We start from the raw sequence: 22,832 nt of genomic DNA on the forward strand, positions 1-22,832 counted from the left end.
ACTGCCTAAAAACATTGGGGCCTACAGGGGGTCGACCCTTATGCCAGGAGGGTTGACTCCCCCTGATAAATAATTTCTTCTTATTTTTCTTTTCTTTTCAAATTCCCTGGGGGATGCGATCATGCCCCAGCGAAAAAATTTTTGCCTCCCAGGGGTGCCTGCCCGTTCGTCACGAGGGCCGACCTCCTCAAACACTGGAACCTGGTGGCCTAGTGGTTTTCATGACTGTGGATTGTGGCGTATCTGTGATCCACAGCCTGGAAATCATTTCAGGAAAGCTTTGTTGGAAAGGGGAGCATCTCCCCTTCCCAAAGAGGCCTCCCTGAAACTTCAGGAAGCATTGCAGACCCCCAAAAACCCCTGGGACGGCAGAGCAAGAACTTACCACTTGTCTCCTCTGCTGCCTGTGGGCAATCTGTGACATCAGCGCAACCTGCGGCGCTCTAATGTCACAGGTGGGCGGGGGTTGACGTGGAAGCGACTCCGTGTCACCCCCACCTTTAGCCATAAAATAAGAATCCTATGGTGCAAGCACCGCAGTATCCTTTTATGCAAAAACAACAATTGTTGGACAAAAAGCAGAACACTTACATACAGCACTCCAGCACAGAGATCTGGGCCTAAATCCATTGTATTTTTTTGCTCCCCATGCGATTCCAGTTTGAACCCAGCCATATGCAAATCAGTCTTGACCCTGCTCCCTATGGGAACAGTCCAACCCGAACTGCCCGGCCAGGTCCTCCCTGGACTGGAAACAGGCAACCTAGACCTGTTTCGGGGTTTCACCGCTTATCAGCCATGCCATCCTCCGTGTCGGCCGAGGGCCGACAGGCGGGTGTTGGTCATTGGCCAACATCCATCCGTGCCAAAGGGGTTAAAGGATGTTCTCTTAATGTCAATAAGTGGTTTCCTCTATCACTGGGTTAAAGATCATATTGATAAATGTATGATTTACTTTTTGTTTTTTTTTTAATCAAAATTTACTATTAAAGTAAAAGGTTTAAAATCTTTTTGGAAAGAAAATGCTGCAGGTATTTCCCATAGGTAAATATCGCTTAACAACAAACTGCCTCCGAGTAAACAGAGACTGGCAAATTGATATAAGAGAAGCAACTTTTATGTTTAGCCTTTTTTCTCAGTTCTAAAGAAGATTACAAGACAACATGCTGTGTTAATGTTGGCAACAAAAACTGGTAGTTTAATAGAACTTGTAGGCTTTGCTGCGATAACCTTCAGACCTGTAGAGCTTCCATGGTGTAGCCCAACCCAATCAAAAACTTCCCAAGATTACTTAAAGACCAGCAGTAAAGAGAGATCAGAATGCTTTTTAGCTGACTTTTAAATGCAGAAAGTGAGTGAAAGGAATTCCAAGATTGGTTCTGGACAGGAGTCGACTAAAGTGTGCAACCATGGATTGTGTTTGAGCTGAAGAAAATAAGGGAATAAGGCAATTGGTTCTTAGTAAGTAAAGATGGAGCACAGGATGAAGGAGTCACCGATTTGGAAAGACGAAGGCTGAACTATTTGTTCCTGGCAAGACAAATCTACATAATGGGTCAGGAGTGCCTTTCCGCAGCTGTGGACTGTAAATTGTTGTGGGTACAGGAACACCATCTTTTCTTCATCATATTGGCTTCCTTACTCTATCAAGACTATTACATTGTTGACATTATTGAAACTGGTAGCTCTGGCTACAATGTGAATCTCATTTTGGCTTCGCTGGCTACTCCAGTGTTACTTAAGATGATTTTTCAGTGAAGTTGTCTGATTGTAGGCTATTGTTTTTAGGTGATCCCATCATTACATCTGTGTATTCACTGAGTGTGAAAGAAGAGGAGGAAGCTGAGCCCAATGATGTGCCCTTGCTTCAGAAAAGAGTGACAAGTGAGTAGAAATATTGATCTTCAAGTAGAATGTGCTGGATGAAATGTTAACATAATACAAAAATAGGGAGATAAACTGATCAGTTTCATGCAAGAGGTCAGAACTGCTTCACACTGTCGCCCACAATATAGCAATAGAATAGTGGTGTTTTTTCTCAAGGAAGCTGCTGTAATGCCGTACGCGAGGAACTGACTAATTTAGTGTTTATTATCACTTGTAAATAGATTAAGTGTCATATCCCACACCTTATATTTAATGTAATGGCTGTTACTACTGTCTTGATCTTAGTTTTTTACCTTTGCAGAAACAAGTCCTACTTTGTTCTGAGGTTTGAAACGAGATTTTGGTATTTACTACACCTTCTCCCTCATCATGCAGAGGTGCAGGGCAAACATGAGAAAGTGGCATCGTCTTCGGATTATTAGAATGGAATAGGAAAAAAAAATTATTGGTAAGGAAAGTAGTTGGAGTAAGTCAAGGTGCAAGCACCAAGTAATGTTCTGCATTTATCGAGGGAAGTGTGTAAGTAGTATGTTGCAGATGTAATTTCGCCTTGGATTGTTGGGTTCGGTGAGTGTGGGTGTCTGCATCAATAATGGTTTTTCATCAGGATCTCATGAGAGGAGGGAGGGGACCTTGTGCCTACATGCCATACTGTATATATGATGGTAGGAATTTGGAGAGTATGTGTATGAAATACTACAAGCAATGAACAGAGTGCAACAGATGGGTAACTTTTTGCAGTAATATGTCTAAAGGTTCCGACAGGTTACCTTTCATATGTATAAATAATTTCAAAAGGCAGCCTACACTCCAGTTTTTACATGAAATTTTCAAAGAATACTATAAGCGATGTTTGTCTAGTTTTTTTTTTTAACATCAAAAAAGTTTTATTAAGTAATAATCAACTTAGACTTCAATACAATTCACAATGGGAGAATCTAACCTGAGTATTCCAAAACCCTGCACCTAGTTCTTGTCGCAACAAGATAACAAATAAAACACCCCAACATTATCTCCCCCCCCCCTCCATTCCAGCCGTACCAGTTTCAATTAATATTTTCATACTTGTAGGATCAAGGTGTGACCCGATCCCTGTCACACCCTCCCCCCAATAAGCCCCCGCCCGCCGTCTATCCTGGGTTCTTTGTTTGGTTTCATGTTTTCTGTACTTAAACTAATGCTTCTTTGTCTGTTAATTGTATATGCAATAAAGTTCCTGTACACTCCATTAGGCGTACTGGTTTCCATTTAGTCTGCAGCACACGCCTTAATGCTGCTTGCTCTTTGCTTGTCTTTTTAAATAAACTAAAGGCACTCGGGTAGAATTTTTTTTTTTCTTTTTAGTGTGAAGCTTATTATTTTGATAAACGATTTCTCCAGGTTAATACAGATGCTCTACTCTGTGCGCTTTTTTTCCTAACTTGCTCAACATCCTGTCTGCAAACTGTATCTGAACTTTTTGACTTAACAAGTCAATTTAAAATGGTAGTCTACTAAGCATAAGCTTTCGCCTTCCTGTGCAGCTTGTGGTTTCCCATGCTTCGGTCCGGTTTCATCTCTCAGTGATGTCAGTTTACGTGTGCAGCACGTGTTTTTTTCTATCTATAGTCTTCTGCATAACAGCAGCTTCAGGATGCAGTACGTGACTCCTGTTCATACGGTATGCATATGGCTTTACTGTTGAAATGTGTTGTTTTTTTAACAAAATAATTTTTATTGCATTTGAAGTATCAGTAACAACATGGGAGAGTACAGATTTATCATTGCAGTGGTTGTTTATTACAGCATGGGAGTTCCCATGATATAACATGGTTTCAAAGTGCTAAGTATAAAGAACACTGTTTATGTGTTTACAAAGTTAGAATCCCAACTATTCCATCCCACCCTTCATTCCTTTCCACTCCCCCCCCCTAGAAAGAATCACAGTATACAGACCCAGAATTGAAATCACAATGTTTGGATCATCTTGGCCAAAAGTATTGTCAGTAAACAAGGTTTCCACGGGGAGGGGCTCTTAGTTAATTGTCTTTCCTATGTACTACCTATAACATATGTTAGACAGTACTCGCTCCTAGCAAGACAAGATATAGTGCTTTACGTCTTGGCTGGTAGGCCGGCACAGGGGATCCCTCAGATCATTAGTTGACCAGTGGTTCATTTTGGGCATCACTGTCTTTAGGATTGTCAGACATGTTGCATGAAACTATTTCCATTGCCATGATTTGCCAAAGATGTGCATGTCATTGGGTGACATCAGGTAGATACTTATTTTTCCACATGGCTGCTATAGTCGTTTTTGTTGCTCCCAAGCAGTTTCACGCCTGGAACTTGCCTGTTCTAGATTGATGCTGTAGTTCTGGTGGGATAAACCCAAATAGAGCATTTGACAGATTCCCTGGGGTAATATAGACCAAATGCTGTTCAATGCGTCTGTTTAAAGGGGCTGTATCTTTGGACATTACAACCATATGTGGAGTTAATCTGCCCCCATTCCCACTATGTCCTACACCTATAGCTGACTGTTGGGTATGATTAATGCAATTTAGCTGGTTGGATATATCGGTCATACAATAGTTTGTAATGACTCTTTTGCTAAAACACCTATGGGCCTTGTTCTCAAATTACACTTTGTAGTACATTTTGTGATACTGCAAAATGCAATTCACAAAATATGTGGGGAGTTTTACAACTCTGCACTCCCTATTCTTATGTGTGCCGAGTTCTCCGCCCCCTACTGGGGAGTCTCCAGGGCAGAGAACTTTGTATACACATATATAGAAAGTGCAGAGTCGTAAAACTCCACATGTAGTTTGTGAATAAGGAAAATGTGGAAACTTACTAAAACTTTACCTTTGAGAACCCAGCCCTAAGTGACTTTTTTTGCAAATCTCATCACACGTGAACCCATTGGCACATTGTGAGTTCCCTGCCTATAAGCATGTGCCATTTGTCCTTATAAGGATGTGTATGTAATAATGTCTGTTATAAGTAGTTGGTACTGGTATTACCCCTTTTATGCTCGTGCGTGTCTGATATAGTGATCCATTGGGGTTGGGTCTCGTGCTATAGCATCCTTAATTGTCGGGTGTGACACCAAGTGTCTCAGTTGAGTGTACTGCTCATGCTCAGTGAATAACTTTCCTTTGGAGAAACAATTTAATAATCATTTTGGAATACCTATCGCACACCATTAGGCAGTTGCCTTGATGCCAGATATAAAAGGGCTTTGGGACTAGGACTGGGTTAAAAGCAGAGTTAAAGTGAATAGGTGTATAAGGTAAAAGGGTATGTGGTCAACTTAAATGTATCGTTTATGAAATCCCAATTTAATAGGGTTGTACTGTTAGGGGTACTTAAGTATACTTTTGGAGATCAGTCCCCTTTGGGCTTTCATGTCAAATCCCATACTGATGAGCTAGCTATTGTTATCCGTTTTTCTGATTGGCGCGCACTCCATTCTCCTAGTATCCACAGTTGGAATGCTACATAGTAAATATGTAGATCAGGAAGAGGAGGGCTAACCCTCCCTTCTCTTGAGAATTTGGATGCCACTCCGGCTCTTCCCAAATGTGAAATGCTCTTATCAGTGTAGTGCTAAAAATAATAAGAACCAGTATAAGCAAGGCTTATAACATATAATGAAGTCTTGGCAGGACATTAATTTTTATTGCATTAATTCAGCCCAACCACGACATTGGGGTACTTTATACAGGTCTGATGTTTGCATGTATTTTGACTCATTGATCTGTCAACCAATTGAAAGGGAGTGGCGTTTTGAATCTCTGTAATAGTGTATTGTGGGAGTGCCTGTTTAAGAATCTGACATTTGTCTGTAGTTATCTTAATACCTGACAAACTTTAGAAAGATTCCAAATATTTTTGGAGCCTTGGGAGAGATTTCTCTGGCTCAGTATGGGCCAGTAGGATGTCTTCCACAAACAACATGAGCGTATGCTCTTCCTTCCTGAAGGAGAGAACCATCATATTCGTATCCTCCCTAATATGTAATGTAAAGGGTTCTATACTGAGAGCAAAACGTAGGCGTCTGCCCAAGCTCAGTTGAAGCAGTGCAGATGTATTATTATTCAATAAAGTGCTAAATGTTGGTGTCTGACAGCTCACTACTGCCATGGTTCTAAAGTGGGGTCCAATTCCACTCTTTCTAGTGTTTGTGTCAGAAAGTTCCAGTCTACCCAGTTGAAAGCTTTGTCTGCATTTAGAGAAACGAAAATCGGAGGTATCACTGCTACGTTAAACTACCTATCGGATATTATCATGTGTTTGGCTATGGGTAATAACGTGTGAGGCCAACTGTATTAAGGGTCTGCACAGGAACATCTAGTCAATTCTTGAGAATGTTCTGTGTACATAAGAGAAAAAGGTATAATCTTTGTCATCAGTGTGGTGATCTCACCAAATATTGTGTATGCCGAACACTTAAAATACATTTTTAAGGGTCTTTGCGAAGCCCCCTGAATGAGGGGTCCCACACCCAGTCCCATTTATTTGATTCTGTCAAGCATTGAAGTCCTCCAGCAGGATGTTATCTCCCTCTGCAAAGCCTGCTAGGGTGTCTAACGTTTTGTGGACAAAGTTGTCTTGCCCTGTGGTATAAATCACTGCTAGAGTGAGGAATCTTCCCTCTTGGGTGCCATTGATTTAAAAAACAAAACAAAAAAAAAAGAAGATAATTGCCCTCCCAATCTTTCTTACGGTCGATTTTGATAACGTTTGGAGAAAGAGGGCCACTCCATTGTGTTTGGACAGCCTCGATGTACAGTAGGCCAGGAGGTGTTATTTATCTTTGAATTTTTCTTCAGAGCATTTCAATTGGGTTTCTTTTAAAGGAATAATATCGTAGGACCCTCCTTGTTGAGAACTGTCAGCTCTTACTGTGCTTATTGGGAGCTCAAAGTCCTTTTACATTCAAAGATACAATCTTAACCATAAGCGGTAATGTGGAAGAATGTATTCTTGTCCTGGTTACTCTTGATACTTGTCCCAGAACAACCTCCTCAACTACCTGGAGAACATAATAAGGTGACTCATTACATTTTAACAATCATCAGCACAGCTTGCCTTGTCCTCTGCCTCCCCTCCCAACTCCCCACAACAAGAAGTAAATAAAACATTTGCAGAACAGAAATAAAACAGTCTTATGGTGCATTGGAGGTCTCTGTCCAAGTTTCAGGATCTCCTCCCCTACTCCAAAGGTGTAAACCGTATGGTAGCCTTAATAGTCCAATAAGTAGTGGAATCTCTTTAGGCTTTAATTGATCGTGTAGCTGTAACAATTGATGGGTTGTAACACTGTATTTTCGAGGTCATCGTTATTGGGTTGTCAAGGTCAATGATTGTTCCAGGTTGCCTCCATCTCACCTGCAAAAGCCTATGTAGGTTGTCTGGTCCTCTGTGGGCCTCACCGCCTCTGTGCTTGAGACCGTTGCCTAGCGGATGTCCACTGAGACGGTTCTGCAGCTCACATTTGTGGGGAGTCTCTCTGACTTCACTATGATTCTTCGAGCCTTATGCCAAGTGCTTTGGCTTCAGTTTCCAGATCTCTGAATTGTTGAAGTCTATTTCCCAACTCAAAGATGATGCAAAACAGATATTGAGACTCTACTTACAATCTGCACACTAGTGATTGACATTTCCCTGGCGGGAAGTTTCTTATTACTCTACCACACTGCGCATAATCGGTCTGCCGAAACGCGATTGTTCATAAAGGTCTGTAGCACTATATATATGTTAGAAACAACAAATGGTTATCTGACTGCATGGTTGTTGTGACACCTTAAAATGTACCAAGCGCTTGAGAGCCTTACATACCTTCTGTGGTGATCTAGCGTGAATCAGTCGTACTGTGACTACATGCATGAGTGCAGCTGCTGGGCGATCGGTCCACTGGACGGGGATATCGACACTTGAACGCCTGAATGCTTTTACAATTGCTTAATGTAAGATCTATACGCTTATATAGAGCCCCAGTTTTCTTTTGGGTGGTGGGTTGATCCTGAAAGGTGTTCATATAGATATCTGTAACCATGGTGCTAATCCAGAACTGTATACACTCCCGTTTGACAGGGTGCAGATTGATTCATTGATTGATTGATGTAAATGCTGGAATTTCTTTAGCCTTGGAAAACATATCGAGTGGCCTGGACGTTGGTTATGAAATAAGTGACAAGATATTAATGTAAATATGTTTTACTTCTGGGTGCAAGTGGCCATTTTTATCTAGTAAGGTATACATTTTGTGTGTGCAAGAGGCCATTTTTATCTAGCAAGGTATACATTTTGTGTTTGCCAGGTTGTATATAGATGTAAATATCGTAGTACCTTTTAAAATTTTCATCCTTTTGAAAAACATCAACAAGGTGCCTTGACGATGGTGATCAATTAATTACCAAGTTTATTTCCTGCCTGGACTGATACTACCTATAAGGATGATGCATCTGGCATAAAGAATATGAGATACCGGTATATAACCAACATAACTGCTATTCTCAACCCATGAGGATAATAATGTTATAAATGGGTTTGTGGTTTTTTTCTTTTAAATATTTATTTCATTATTTTTCCATTTCTCTTAATCCATGAACCATACAAATCCATGTTGTTGATCTGTCACATTTTATTTAGCATATATTTCTTTACGTACACCTTTGTAAAAATGTTCACTAAAGTTATTGATAGTGAGAAATTGGATCTTTTTGACCGGGTACAGCGCTCACCCCTGATAGAGCGCACTAGATGGCAAATCATGTCCATGGCATAAACTGAGTGATATACACCCAATATGGCTGCTGCGTCGGAATGCGCAAGCATAGCAATGTTTTTTACAGAGAATTCGCCCTGGGATAATATTTTGCTCCCTCCAATTCAGTTAATAACAGCTAGCAGAACAGTAATCTAGTTTTCTCTAGAAGAACAGTTTCTACGTGCATAGAGCACCACGAGGAGACACCCAACACCAATATGGCCATCGCCAACACATCCCCTGGCACAGTTGGAAGCTATTGTGCATCGTAATCATGTGACAAGGTTAGAAATTCAAATCATCGGTTCACAATTGTGAAAGCTTTCCGGTGTTCGAGCAGACTTTTCCCTTCCGATGGACAATTCACCCAGCAGCTGCACTCATGCTTGTAGTCATAGCACCACTGATATACGCTAGATCACCCCAAAAGGTATCTAAGGCCCTCAAACACATGGTAGAAATTAAGGTGTCACTGCAACTATGCAGGCAGGTAGCTGTCTGTTGTTTCTAACATATATAGTGCGACGACCTCTATGAACAATCACGTTTCGGCAGACTGACTGTGCGTGGTGTTGAAGAATAATAATACATTTCCACCCACAGTGAGCTGAATCACTGGCGTGCAGATTGTTAGTAGGGTCGAAATAAGTACGATTCTTTGAGTAAGACGTTTTCACTGCGGTCTCACCCTGGCCCTCTCCACCTTAGGTACAAAGCTGTCCTTGGGTTTTGCTCAATAGACTTCTGCCAGTTTTGGACAAATAGCAGAATTTAGAACATTGCAACAAATTAGAGGTAGGCTCCTTTGTCACTGTGGAAGTGCAGGAATTTCGGCCACCATCCTCTGTTCACTCTAGTTAAAAAGCATGCTAACCCAGTACTGGTCAAAGGATTGATACATATATAAGGTGATTGAGTTGATATGTGGGGACATGAGGTGCACAGAGTTGGTCCAATAGTAAGATTCATTACACCGGAAAGTGGAAGAATGACATATCCTGGTTTAAAGGATTCCAGCTAAGACGCACAGGCATGCCACACATTCCATTGCACAAAGCGCACTAAGCACTTTTTAGCAGTCTGCCTTACTGTTCTTGGGTGTTAACTTTCTGCCCACATGTCTTACCTTCCCTATCTCACATTTTGCCCAATTTTTGGGACTAACAGAATAATGTAAATTGGATTTTTTATTGTAGTACGTTTGCTTGACTTACGTGGTCCTGAAGAGGCCTGGAGAGACTATATGCTAAAGTGCAACAACACATTTGATGAAGGAGTCCATGAACTAGAACTAGATGAAAACATATCCTGGAGAATGAGTAGGCTTTGGGCCTCGTCTCCATGGTTAGGATAAGGACTTCCGTCGAGTGGATTGTGTATTAAAAAGTTTAGGGATAATCACCTCACCTTTGAAAAATATAGAAAGCCATAAGAAAACATTTGTATATATACTTAATTTCATGTAAATTGTGTTGTGTTTGTTTGTCGTGTTTATGATCTATGTGACTAGTGTGAGACTACAAACTGTATAGAATATGTTTGTAAATAAGACAAAAGTGATTAAAAAACGATATCCAGTGACAGTTGATGGTGCCATTGTTGATAAATGCAAAACACCATCCATTCTCTCTGGTTCCATTGTGTTTGGTTGTTGTTGCGACGCCCAGGTACCAAGGGGTTATGTGGGCCAACCCTATTTATATGTTGAGTTAATTTCCAGCCTTTCTCAGTATGGGAAAAGAATATGGAGAAAAGCTGGTGAAAACCCCTAAACCATACAAGTTAACAGGTTTGCACAGACTCAAAAGGGCATTTCAACCCTGGAAGTATTGCTTACCGCTACCTCCAGCCCTAGTTTGTAGATCTGCAGAAGGGTGAAAAAATAAGGGAATTGCTAGTATTCAAACCCTACTGTAGTGTGAGCCCTGGCATAATCAGAAAGGGTAGTATCAGAGCTCTTATATAATTAGATTGCTGCCATAAGTTGTTGCCACACTGCATGGCACCAAAGGGGCAAGTAGATTTTTCTGTAAAAGGACACTTGGATTGATAAAGAAAACTGTTCCATGGTCAAGTAGATATTTTATTAAATTCCACACCCCCGACAAGGTTCTCAATTTTCCTTGCCATGGCATCGTTCTGCGCATGTAAGGACTTTTCGATAAGAGTGAAACTTTGGTGGTGTTAGTCTGTGATTTGGTTCTATCCCTCAACCACGCAAACCACCCAAGTCTACATCCTCTTTAAGCATTGCAATCTTCTCTCCTAAATCTGACTTCAAAGCCGAAAGTTCTCTGGAGATATCTGCTTTAAGTTAGTCGCACTATTCACCTTTGAAATGTTGTAGGCTTACTAATGGATCTGCCTTTGTGAGTATTACAGTTGTTTTTCCTCAGTCCCTTTGTCCTTCAGACATACTGTGGAATTATTCTCCCGTGCAGATAGTGAAATTTCAAAGAAAACTCTAACTTCGATCTGGGATTGTTGCTTGGAACGCATAAGCAGTAAGTGAGAACGTTGGAACCAGGAAGTCTAGTCTATTGGTATCTCACCAGGCCTAGGCCTGTATGCGGTTTTAGGTCTCGCCTCGGCAGTGCTTGCGCTTTCTCTTTGAGATATGGTTTATTCAGGTATGGACTTTGAGCTCCGATTTTCCGCCCTTCTTTTCAATTGGCTCCTGTTACTATCCTTTGTAAATGGGGGATTTTGATTCGTGAATAGGCTTAGCAGCTACTCCTTAGTACCTCCTTTTCTCCTGTTGTACCCTCACATGAGAACTGCCCCTTTTACATGTGTTGTCACTCGGTACGTTTTATTTACAGTTTGTGAGTACAATTATTTTTAATTACTTTATCCTACCTGCTATTGTAGGCAGGACCTGCTCTCCCGCAACTTCTATTTTTTTTTGTTTTAAGCAGCTCAGCACTCCACGCTTTATCTTACGTTCTCCTCCTACCTGCTGTTGCAGGCAGGACATGCTCTCCCGCAATCACTTGTTTTTTTAACCAGCGTGCCACGCTGACCTCTCAGGACACACTCTCCCGCAACTGCTGGTTTTTCTTAAGCAGCAAGACACTCTGCAGCTTTATCTTATGTTTTCCTACCTGCTGATGCAGGCAGAATACTCTCTCCCGCAACAGCTTGTTTTTTTATCAGTAAGCAGTACGGCACGCCGCACTTTAATATATGTTTTTGCTTCAACTTCAATAATTCCTTTCTTTTCTTATGGGCGTCTTGCCCAACTCGATCTTGAGACTGCACACAACCTAATAATTTTTTTTTAAAGCGGCATGACACGCCACTCTTTATCTTATGTTTTTTTTAACCGCGCATAATCTAATGTTTTATTTTCAGCAGCGCGGCATGCCGCGTTTCAGTTTCAACAGTGGTGGATGTGCCTTTCTTCTGGGCTGCTTGCCCAACTTGCTATAAAATATATCATATTAACATACTTTACAAAAATCAAAAAAAAATATTATAAATGCATTATATCACGGATAAATTTGCGAACTAAGTGAACAGTCTGTTCTTTAAAAGGGAAACTGTTACATTAAAACATGGCTACTCTGTTTGCATTTTGATAAGAACGCCTGAAAATAAAATCAATTTACCCTTTTCAGTGTCTGTAGCTGGGGGCGTGTCTTCCAACCGGAGCTAGGGCGATTAGCGTCCCTGCTGTTTGAGGCTTCGGCTTGTGTTTCCCCTTCCTGCTCCAGTGCTCACGTTGCCTACTTGACTTGCCTGCATCTGACAGGAGCCCGAGCAGGTCACTCTTTCTTTCTCTACAGCTCTCCTCGCTTGTCCCCATCGTGATGTCTCCCAATATTGGCAGCAAGCAGCAGTCCAAGGAGCATCTGCTCCTGCAGCACTTCAGCTGCAACCCCTCAGGTATAGACTTAAAGTTCTGCCCATTTTCACAGGTAAGGTGAATCTATAACTTGTATTCACAATTGTGCAGCAATGCAACACTTACTGCAGCGGCCAGTGCCCTCAATTTATGTTTCCACAAATAAACATGAGTTAGACATTTTTCCTGCACCTGGTGTTTTAGCAGCCCAATAAATATGAGTGGTGCAGATTGGTTAACATTGAGGGTAAATAAATAGTGAGACTTCTTGGTCGGTGGATTGTGTAGGGTAATGGTGCTCCTGGGAAATACACAGTGAGTATATACTAGTGTACAATTATGATTGCGGTGCATAAGGGTGGGGGAGAGCCACCCTCTTCCCCAATGTGTGGATGACCACTGATAAACCAAAACAACAGTCCCTTGCACACGCCGACAGCATATATTATGTATCATTGACAATAATAAACCAGCATTGGCATAGAAAATAGGTCTCGCTTTTGGGACCTTTTAAGTATTTAGTTATGCAGCACAATATCCTTGGTGCAACAACATCAACTGTTGCATGGCTAAACACTTATAAGGTCCCAAAGGCGAGACCTATTGGCTATGACAATGCTTGTTGTTGAAGGTGCTGCTGTGCACAAAGCTAATATGTAAAGAGGGCTTTGGGTCAGCATATTACTTGTGATTTGTTGACTTTGTTTATCTGCCACTTAATGATGCACGCCGCACTCATGTAGTGATGCATGCACAAACATATGTCAGCATGCTGGAGTCAAAGCCAGAATGGCCTCCACGTCATGACCTATACATGTGCATGTTTGGTGTTGCATGTGTACATCATCATGCTAGGATCAAATTTATTTTGTCTCTTGCTATTTAGCATCTGCAACAAGCACTAGTAATGCCAAAAGCTCTGTAACTCCTTTAAAAACCGAGACCTATTGGCTTTGCCAATGCTTGTTTTTCTTATTTTATGCCTTTTTAAGTAAGCTCAGTGTGGATTGGACAATGTTAAAATATTATAGGTTATTTTAGGTCACATTGGGGCTTACTTTGGTTGTTTGGTTATTTCAGTTCTGGCTAGGTTAATGTACCAGGTTAGGTTATTGGCAGGGCCAATGGAATTATGCGCAGGGGAGGACCAAATTATGTGGCAGGGTCGACTACATTATGCAGCAAGACAAGCAAGTTATGCAACCTATTGTGGAACATTTTGTGATAGTATTGCTTCATAATGTTGTCATTTTTTTCATGTTAACACAATCTGGTCAAATGTTTCACCTCAGTAGTACCAGTTTAACACCTAAAAACAGTAATAGGCAATAGGAACATGACCAGTCAACCTTTGCATAGGGCAGTCCACTGTGTGGTAACATGGGTCGCTGCGTTTTTAGAATCTTTTGGGCTATTTGAGATAAAAACATTTTTGTGTTAAAATCTGGAGATAATGCATCAGATGGTGGATTGTGTGGTTAATGCGGCAAATATATTATTGTGCATACAACACTGCAGCCGCAGAATCGCATAATTCCAGTGGCTTTGATTATTGGATATTTATTGAGCTCACTATTTCCCAGCTTTAAGGCGCTATGGAAAATGTATCAAGTAGCAGCTAGAATATCTGTTCTGCCGAACTTTAGGGTGAATGATGATTGTACGCATAATGCAGTAATGTAAATCATGATTATATAAAGCGCTCAAATACCTTCGGGCCGAGCTCGCGCTATATGAATCTTTAAAAAAAAGTTGATGCTTCTCGCACAACTCCTTACACACGTTTATGTTTTTCAGCAATCAGTGGGTTTTGATTAAATAAAAGCGTGTAGAATCAGTGTTCTTCTCTCCGTGCCTTTGTCATGTGGTTGCTTGAGTGTGGATAACATGAAGCAGAAGCCGGAGACGGTGTTCGTCAAACTTTTGACGTGGAGGAGCTGGGACCAGCTGTGCACTCTGGACGAGGCGCTGAACCCCGCCTGCGAGGCCGAGCTGACGGTGAGTGGGGGCAGCTGGGGCAGCATCCTACTTTACTTCTCTGTGGTGCACAATGCGGCGCTTTTTAATATGTTCCATTTATTACTTTTTTTTTTACTTGTTCCATACTTTGAACGGGTTACTACCTGTGTCCAGAAATCTAAGGCTCTTCATGCGTCAGGATAAAACCAGACTTTGATATCTAGTAATATTTAACCAAATATTTTATTTTACTTTCTTTTGACCAGCGTAGTAGTCGTAGTACTTGTTGAAACGGTAAAGAGCAGGACATGCAAAACAGCGCTCTGTTTAATTCTTTTGTGACATGAAACCCCCTAATGACGCTGCTCAATCGCTGTATACACTAACATTATTCCCGTGCTCTCTGTGAATTCTCTAAACGTTTGGCTTCTGCTAATTCTCAGGAAGCATGAAAAGGTTATAAACTGCAGTCGAACTAGGAGGTCCGAGGGCCAATCTCAGTTTACTTAGTCGCATTGTGTGATCCTGGGCTCAGTGGTTATCTCCCTCTACATCAGTTAGCTTGAGGGGCTCCTAGAGGCTATAACGTTGGCGGTAGCGCTCTCCAGCACATCTCACTCGTAAAAAATGTATGAGCGTGGCCCTATTGCATTAAGGCTACCACGATGAGGCCACGCTAGCACGGACACGGGGGTCCTGCCCCAGTTTTGCTTTTACAAAGCTTTTTCAGCCGCTTTAGTCGGAATGAGAGCTGTAAATGGTGGCCCTGATAACAAGGAACCACCCGGAAGCCTTAAACTGCCAGTGAAGGGTTGTGCAACTCCAGATGTGTGGTGGATTCACATGCTCCCCCCTTGGGACTAAAGGCTTTCACAGGAGGAGGCATGAAGGTCAACACGTTTCATGCGCAAAATGATGACTGAGCTGGGAGTGACAGATGAACAGAAAGGGTCGGAGGCTGCACATAGCGTAAGGTGCAGCGCCTAGACGGGTACCAGCAATTTACGGTGCGCCCTTGCTTCAGACGTTTTCATTGGTTGCATCAGTGACGACACTGACAGCGGTCACGTGTGCAGCCATGCATGTCACTGCATGCAGGGTGTCACAGCAGATGCCTCTTGTATTAGGTGAGTGGGGTCTTTGTCAGCAAGGCAATCGTGGCCACCCCATTGTAAAGCTCTTGCACCGCCCCCCACCCCCCTATCCCCGTCAGTAAGTAAATGATACAACAATGTGCCTGTCATTACATATGTTGCGTTTATTTACGTCCAGTGCGAGTCTCATCCATACGTGCACGCGCCTCTTCAGTGATTGTCCTAGTATCACAAAGTGCCCATCTGTCAGACACATCGTCTTTTTTTAGCATTCTTGTTCGGCAGTGAAGGAACAGTCATTTATTCCATCACCAGTTTGCCCGCTGCTAGATTTGCAGTACGGACATTAAGCAAGAGTGAGAAGCCCTCTTTGGGTCTGCAGCATCTGAGCGCTTTTAGGTGTTGTATTTACTGGGGTTTTACACAGCTGTGGCAGCCTCTGCTTCAGAGGAAAGATGCTGGCCTTTTCCAGAAGCGGACAGTTAAAGATCCAGATCTGTGTGTATTAATGGGGCTGTGTCACAGACTCCATCCACCCTGGGAGCTGACCTCTGGCTTTGTTATGTATTTACTTAAGAGCCCGATTTCTGAGCTCATTGAAAAGCGCATCGTCTTTGTCAATTGATTGAATTCCTATCTCCTACACACATCTGAGGGGCCCTTGTGTGCAGTTTTCTAGGCTGCATCTCGGTGCTACCCTTTGTAGCCTGAAGATTGTATCTTAAAATGGTGTGCTCTGTGACCCGATGATTGACACTTCCAGCCCTTCACTCCTCAGATAGAGATAACCTGCCCTGTTTCCTGGGGCGGTAGAAAATAACAACAAACTCTGTGCCTGAGAACAACAAGATGTCACCAGGGTGTGTGCGTGTTCGTTCCAGAATGGGAAAGTGCGTGGGAGACCAGCGCAGGCACGCTAATTAAAAACAGATGGCCGCTGCTGGCTCCCGAGAGCAAAATGCTCTGGGAGTAAACATTTCACAAGAAGCTGGGACCTCCACACACCTTTGTCCAATTGTGTACTAAAGCCAAACGCAAAGGCCAATCGCGAGTGAGGACCACAGGCACAAGCTTCTACTGAAGCTGAAGTGATTCCAAGAGGTCAATTTCCTATACAGCGCATGCGCGCTGCCATAGGCTCGACCTAAAAACACTCTTGTTCCTCCGTTAAAACAGTCACTTCAGTTTAATCGTGAGATCCTTAGCCAACACGTGTTTTGTTGCACTTAATTGTTGTGCACAGCGACTTCTCCAGGGCAAAGAAACAAACAAGTGTATAGAAGTTGGGAGTAAAAGATATCCATTACTAACATCAGATGTCCGTTACCCTTTGTGACAGTATGTTTATCGCAAAGAACGGCTCAAGTATAATCCTCGAGCCTGCGGAAACCCATGCTGTTTTACTAAAACATATCACCATTGCTGTCTCTAGACAGACTTGTGCAGTTAAAAGATGATCGCTATTCCAAATAAAAATTGTCAACAAACAAAAATATGCCCGTGTCTGGTGACTTATTTAGTGACATCCAATCTCCGAACATTTAGCAGTGACTCTTATAAAGTGATTTAAGAAACATGGCACTCCCTCTATGTTGCCTCAGATCAAGAAAAAATGTATTTATAATCTAAGAAGTACCTCTAATCTCTTTGAATGGATCCTATATGGAGAAAAGGTACAAGGGAAGAAAATAATGCGGTATTAAAATAACGAGTCCACTAGGACTGGTGAATAGTGATAATTGTGGAAAGATATTGTAGAGAAACCAACCTCAGTTCCGGTTGTATTTCCGACCCAGAATGAGTTCTAGTACTCCAGTGATATTTGCACAGTAAAGGGCAACAGTGATTACTGTGTCCAAGATTTAGTGTATTCCAGAATTCTTTTCTGGGTATAAATGAGCAAGACACACAGAAAAGTCCCACTTAAGTAAGGGCTTGTTATCGCCCCATTCGTATCTGACAACAGGAAGTTCCACGTACCTTAAGTGTGGATCTTGTGTCTATAAGTCATAAATCCATCATGAAGAGTGACGACGTGGTATAGTAAAACCACTCTTTGGGGGCTAAGCGAGTCCCTCTTGCCAGCAACCAAGTCTTTGCTTGCGTTAAGGCAAACCCTAAACACAATAAAGGGAAGATGGGGATTTTGTTACAATCACTATATATGTCCTCCCCATGTAATACTATTAAGGAACATACCCCAAGTTAAAGGCGCGCTTCTCAGGAGTGTAAAGTATGCCACCGCTGAGTGCTACTGGGTATCCTAACACGGGCGCTTACCTCTGTTCAATAGCAGGGCTGCCTCCGGTGTGCCTGCAGAAGAGTTTGGCCTGCTGAGATTCCCGCCTAAATACTGGAGAGACCGCGGACATAGTCATAGGACCGCACCTGCTTACTCAAATCAAAGAAATGGCGCCGGCCTTCTTGAAATGGAGTAAAGTTAATGTTTGAAAGTACCGCTGCCTCCAAAAAGCTAAGTGGATGGTGCAGTCCTGAACCAAAAGTTTATCAAGGATCATATACCAACGTACTGGGGTATCAGCATGGTCACAAATATATTGCGAGGGGCCGTTCTGTTATAAGTTATTAAATAGATGCATAATAGTATGAAGAAAACTGTCGGCCATCTTGGAGCAGTGAAGCTCCACAATCTAAGTTAAATTGTGAAATTGTGTCCAAAACGCTCTAGGACAAGACGTGCAATCAGTAGTAATCATAGGATGGTATTAGACACTCACAGAACCTACAGACGCAGTTCTGTGAATTCACAGAGCGTTTTGGACACAATTTCGTGACATTTGGAATGTATTCCCGCAACTCTGCTTCAATGTTGCCATAGTTTAGCACAGTTTTCGACCTCAAAATAACTTTTTATAACTCATTCACTCAATACTACATAGGATTTAACTTAGATTGTGGAGCGTCACTGCTTCACAGTCTTGTGTATCGAGAAGCCCAAAGTTCGAAGTGAGGCCATTTAGCCAGGCATGTCTCCCCTGAGTACATTTTGGAGGATTCCGATCTCCCTCTTCTTCTTTTACACTCTGTGGATTTCCCATAATACCCACTATCTTGGCAAAATTAAGTAGCAAGCCAGCAAGGACAACTCCGACAGGGCAACCTTCAAGACCTCCCTCATCCTCTACCCATGCCTGCTGATGGCAGCAAAAGAGACAGCCCTATCCGCACGCATCGAAACCAGCGGCAACAACACCAAGGAACATTTCAACATCGTTAAGGAATACTCCAACCCAGCTGCCAGTGAAAACATCACACACTCACAGGAGCTGTGCGACAACCTCACCAACTTCTTCCACAACAAGTTTGAAACTTATACAGTATCTTCGAACCCCAACCAACACCTTTGAACTTCCTCAACAGATACACCGCCAACGCATATATGACCCCGCTGGCCAACATCGTCAGATCCAGCGGTCTCAACATAATTTCCTAGGCAGACGACACCCAACTCATCCTCTTGCTCACCGACGACCCCACCAGAACCGATTGTATGAAGAACTGCCTGCACCTTAACACAGACAAGATGATCTTCGACAAGAGCAGCAACACATGAAACCACTCCAGGTGGCCATCAGACTTAGGACCCGCATCCACTCCCTCTGGCCACTCCAGAAACCTCGGAATCATCATGGACAACAATATCACCATGAAATCATAGATCAGTGCCGTTTCCTCCAACTGCTTCCTCGCTATGCGCATGCTATGTAAAATCTTCAAATGGTTACCCCCTACACATGAGATGCACCAAGACTTAGCCCCTCATCACCAGCCAACTGGACTATGGCAATGCTCTCTACATAGGAATTGACGCACATCTCCTACATAGACTTTAGACCATACAGAACACCGCAGTCAGGCTCATCCTCTGCATTCACTGACTAACCCACATCAGACCCCACTTCAGGCAACTCCACTGGCTCCCCGTACAGAAGAGCTGTCAAATCTGATAGAGACATCTAGCCGCAGATTCCTTAACTTAGAATATCCCCAGGCGTCAGACTGGATCCGGAAAATGTTTTGCAGCAGCACTTCTGCGCGCCGGGGGACGGTGCTACATGACCCCACCCTAACATCGTACACGTATGTGACGTCAGCGAGGTCATATAAGTCCCTCCCGGCACGCTGACATCAGTTTCCTTCTTTTCCGCTCACAACGCATATCCGGAGTGAGTGGTTCCTCTAGCCTGTTTTCAGGCCCTTTATCGACACTTCGCGTCTGGAACAGAGTGCGATGCCCTCAGGCTTTAAATCCTGTACTTTCTGTTCGCAGCAAATGTCTGCGACGGACCCGCATCTTATTTATATGTGGTGTCTCGGCGAGCACCACGACTCCACGGACTGCGACGCCTGCCAACAACTCAAGCCAAAGTCCCAGTGGGAGCGCTGGATGAACCTTCTTTCGGCACGGCTGTCCCGGTCGGAGTTGTATCGTCTCCCATCCTCTTCAAAGCAGTTCCGCCGTTGTTCGCCCTCTGGGGCCCAAGACCGTCGTTCACCACTTCTTGGTAAGTTGCGACGTATGTCGCCGAGGTCCTCAACCTCCACCTCCTCTATGGTCAGGGGCACTGGTTCCCGGAACATTCCAACAGTCGCCCTCACCCTATCCACCCTATCCGGGTGCGAGGGCGACTCGGGCCCAATTGGAGGCCTATGCCACAGCCTTGCTGGCCTCACTTGGGTCCTCTCCCGTTCCTTGGGCATCCTCGGGCCCTCCTCTATCTTTGGGGTCCCCGACGGACTCGCCGGGGGGTTCGCCCCCGGTGGGTTCGCCCCCGGTGTCAAATGAGCCCTTGCCCTCCAGGGACGTCGGAGATGTGGTATCATCAGGGCGCGGCTCGGCTGGGTCCCCCTCTACGATCTCGAGGGCGTTGTCAGGGTGCGGCCCGGCTGGGGTCCCCCTCTGCGACCCCTTGAACCCCTGCTGCGCCGCATAGTCTCGTGGTGGCATCGCAGGCTGTTGCTAGTGCTCGAAGCCTCGCTTTGTGCACTCCTCGGCCTTCCGGACAGGCGGACACCAGTCCGGTGCCGGGGTCGGCGCCGTAGACTCGCCTCCCCGGCTCTGCCTCCACTTCTTAATCCGGAGTCAGGGCCTTCTGTGGTCGAGACAGAGTTGGCGCCGGTGCGGCGCCGGAGGCTTGCCTCCCTGGATCCAGCTCCTTCCTCTTCTTCGGAATGGGAGCTGGTCGTAGATTTGACGCCGGACGGAGCCAAAGCGTCGCCGGATGGGGCCGGGTCGGCGCCGGACGTGGGGCAGTCGGTGCCGGCTGCAGTTGTTTTGGCGCCACATCGACGCATGGTTATTGATGAGTCTTCTCCGGAAGCGTTTGAAGAAAGTGTGGCTAATGACTCACCCTCGTCAACGCCGGTGGTATTCTTGTCTGTGCCTCTTTTAGAATATGTGGAGCCGGTGGGATCCACACCTCCTCAGGAGGATCCACAACCGACGGACTCCTCGCCACATCCGGAGCCTCGTCAGGACCCCCATTCCTCAATGGGGCTCCCCTCAGTGGAGCATTGGTCGCACCCTCACTGTCTTGGGAGGGTTAGCTTACAGCCCTTACCTAATGATGAGCTACTGTCTCCTCCTCGGAGGACTACCGAGGCTGGTGCAGCTTTTCTGCGAGTGGTCTCTTTGGCCACTCGGATTCTGAGCATGCAACCCCCTTCTGTGCCCCTCTCTGTGGACCCTTTACTTGATGTCCTTCGCCGTAGGTCAGGGAATGTGGAGCCGCTTCTGCCCTTTGAAGCCTCTCTTTATGATGCCCTTTTGGGTACCTGGGTTCGGCCAGCTTCTGGTGACCCGGTGGCTCGTTCATTCTTGCACCGCCACCGTCCTGCTCCACATGATCCGGTCTGCTTATTTGTGCAGCCGGACGTGCAAGTGTTTGTTGTGCCAACTGCCTTCCCTGCCACGGCTGATATTTCCTCCCTCCTGGCAGTCCAGATGGCTTGAGTCATGGGGTCAGAACATCTTTGCCTCCACTAGTGCCGCACTACGGTCACTAAATATGGTGTGTGTCCTAGCTCGGGCTACTTCTGCCCTCTGGGACTCGGCAGAGTCTTTGCTCTCCGCCAGAACTAAAGGCTCTCATGTTGACCTCCTTCACCTTCTCCGGGACGGCCGTGACCTTGCTGAGTCTACCATTTTCTCCTCCTTGGATACTGTAGATTCCTTAGGCCGGGCTATGGCTGCTTCAGTCGCCTTGCGGCGCCATGCTTAGTTGCGGGATAGTGTCTTTCCCGAAAATATCTGAGAAAGACTTGTTGATTTGCCCTTTGATGGGGTTTTATTGTTTGATGCACACGCCAACTTGGCTGTTCGGCGTCTTCTTGCGGGCTTTCGCCCCCCCCACCTTAGACCTGTGTTTCTCAGGCATTTGTCCTGGAGTGGTACCCTTTCGTTCAGCATCCAATTGATGCGTTATGTGTTTTTGTCTGATGGTAAGCCTCAGGTCTTTCTTTTGTATGGTCAGGGGTAATTACCCCTTCCTTGGCTTCCTTTGGGTGCATTATGCGTTTTAAACTGGCAATTAGCCAACTGTGGCAGTGTTCCACAGATTATTCCTCGGACTGTGGCTTGTCCTGGTGGGTGTTCCCCGTTGTTGGGGTGTGCATACTCCGTGTGGGGTACTTGTTTGCTATTATATAGCTCAGTTTGGGTCAACTTAGGAGATTCCTTGGCCTCTATGCCTCTTTTAGGAGTGTTTTCACGCTTGACAGCAGCTTCTGTCTGCCATTCATGTACCGGATGTGTTCCTCTACAACTATGTTCCATGGTTGTGCATAGTTTATTTCTGTATACATGCAATTTCCATAAGTACTCTTGTTCCTACCTCTTCCCCTCTCTTCGAGGCGGCGACGTAGGATCCAAAGTCTCCTTGTTTCAGGGAGCTATTCAGTCATGCATATGGCATTTCTGACAAAGCACTCATTTGTGTTCCACTTACTGGAGTTGTTTCCAGTTCCTGGACAATCTATTTTCTGGACAGAGATTACTTTCCTTCCATTCGGAGGGTGTGGTCTGCAATTCTGCATCTCTACGCCTTAGTACTTTGGTGACTATGCTGCTCCTTCCTTCGGAGGTGCCTCCTCCTTGCAGTTCACCCTATTTGATATCAGCTGGGCATACAGGACAACACTTCTACTGTCAGTCGTCCTAGGTCTACGCCCTGCGTATCTGTATTTCATGTGCTGGCTATCGTTTTGGCCTTCCAGCTGCCTGGTCGAGCTGCCTTGTGCTTATTTTAGATATGCCACCTTCTGG

At 44.4% G+C, this 22,832-nt stretch overlaps 1 protein-coding gene across 1 annotated transcript in view; it reads left to right on the forward strand.

Annotated features, from left to right (window-relative positions):
• Positions 1-22,832, forward strand: part of LOC146798270 (uncharacterized) — a 673,832-nt gene that overhangs the window by 357,718 nt on the left and 293,282 nt on the right. The window contains exon 7 of the mRNA XM_085625555.1: positions 1,789-1,884. Within this exon, the coding sequence (XP_085481681.1) occupies positions 1,789-1,884 (96 nt within the window). The remainder of the gene's footprint in view (positions 1-1,788; positions 1,885-22,832) is intronic.

This window comes from Triturus cristatus, chromosome 9 (assembly GCF_964204655.1).
Source record: "Triturus cristatus chromosome 9, aTriCri1.1, whole genome shotgun sequence".
NCBI classification, from domain to species: Eukaryota; Metazoa; Chordata; class Amphibia; order Caudata; family Salamandridae; genus Triturus; species Triturus cristatus.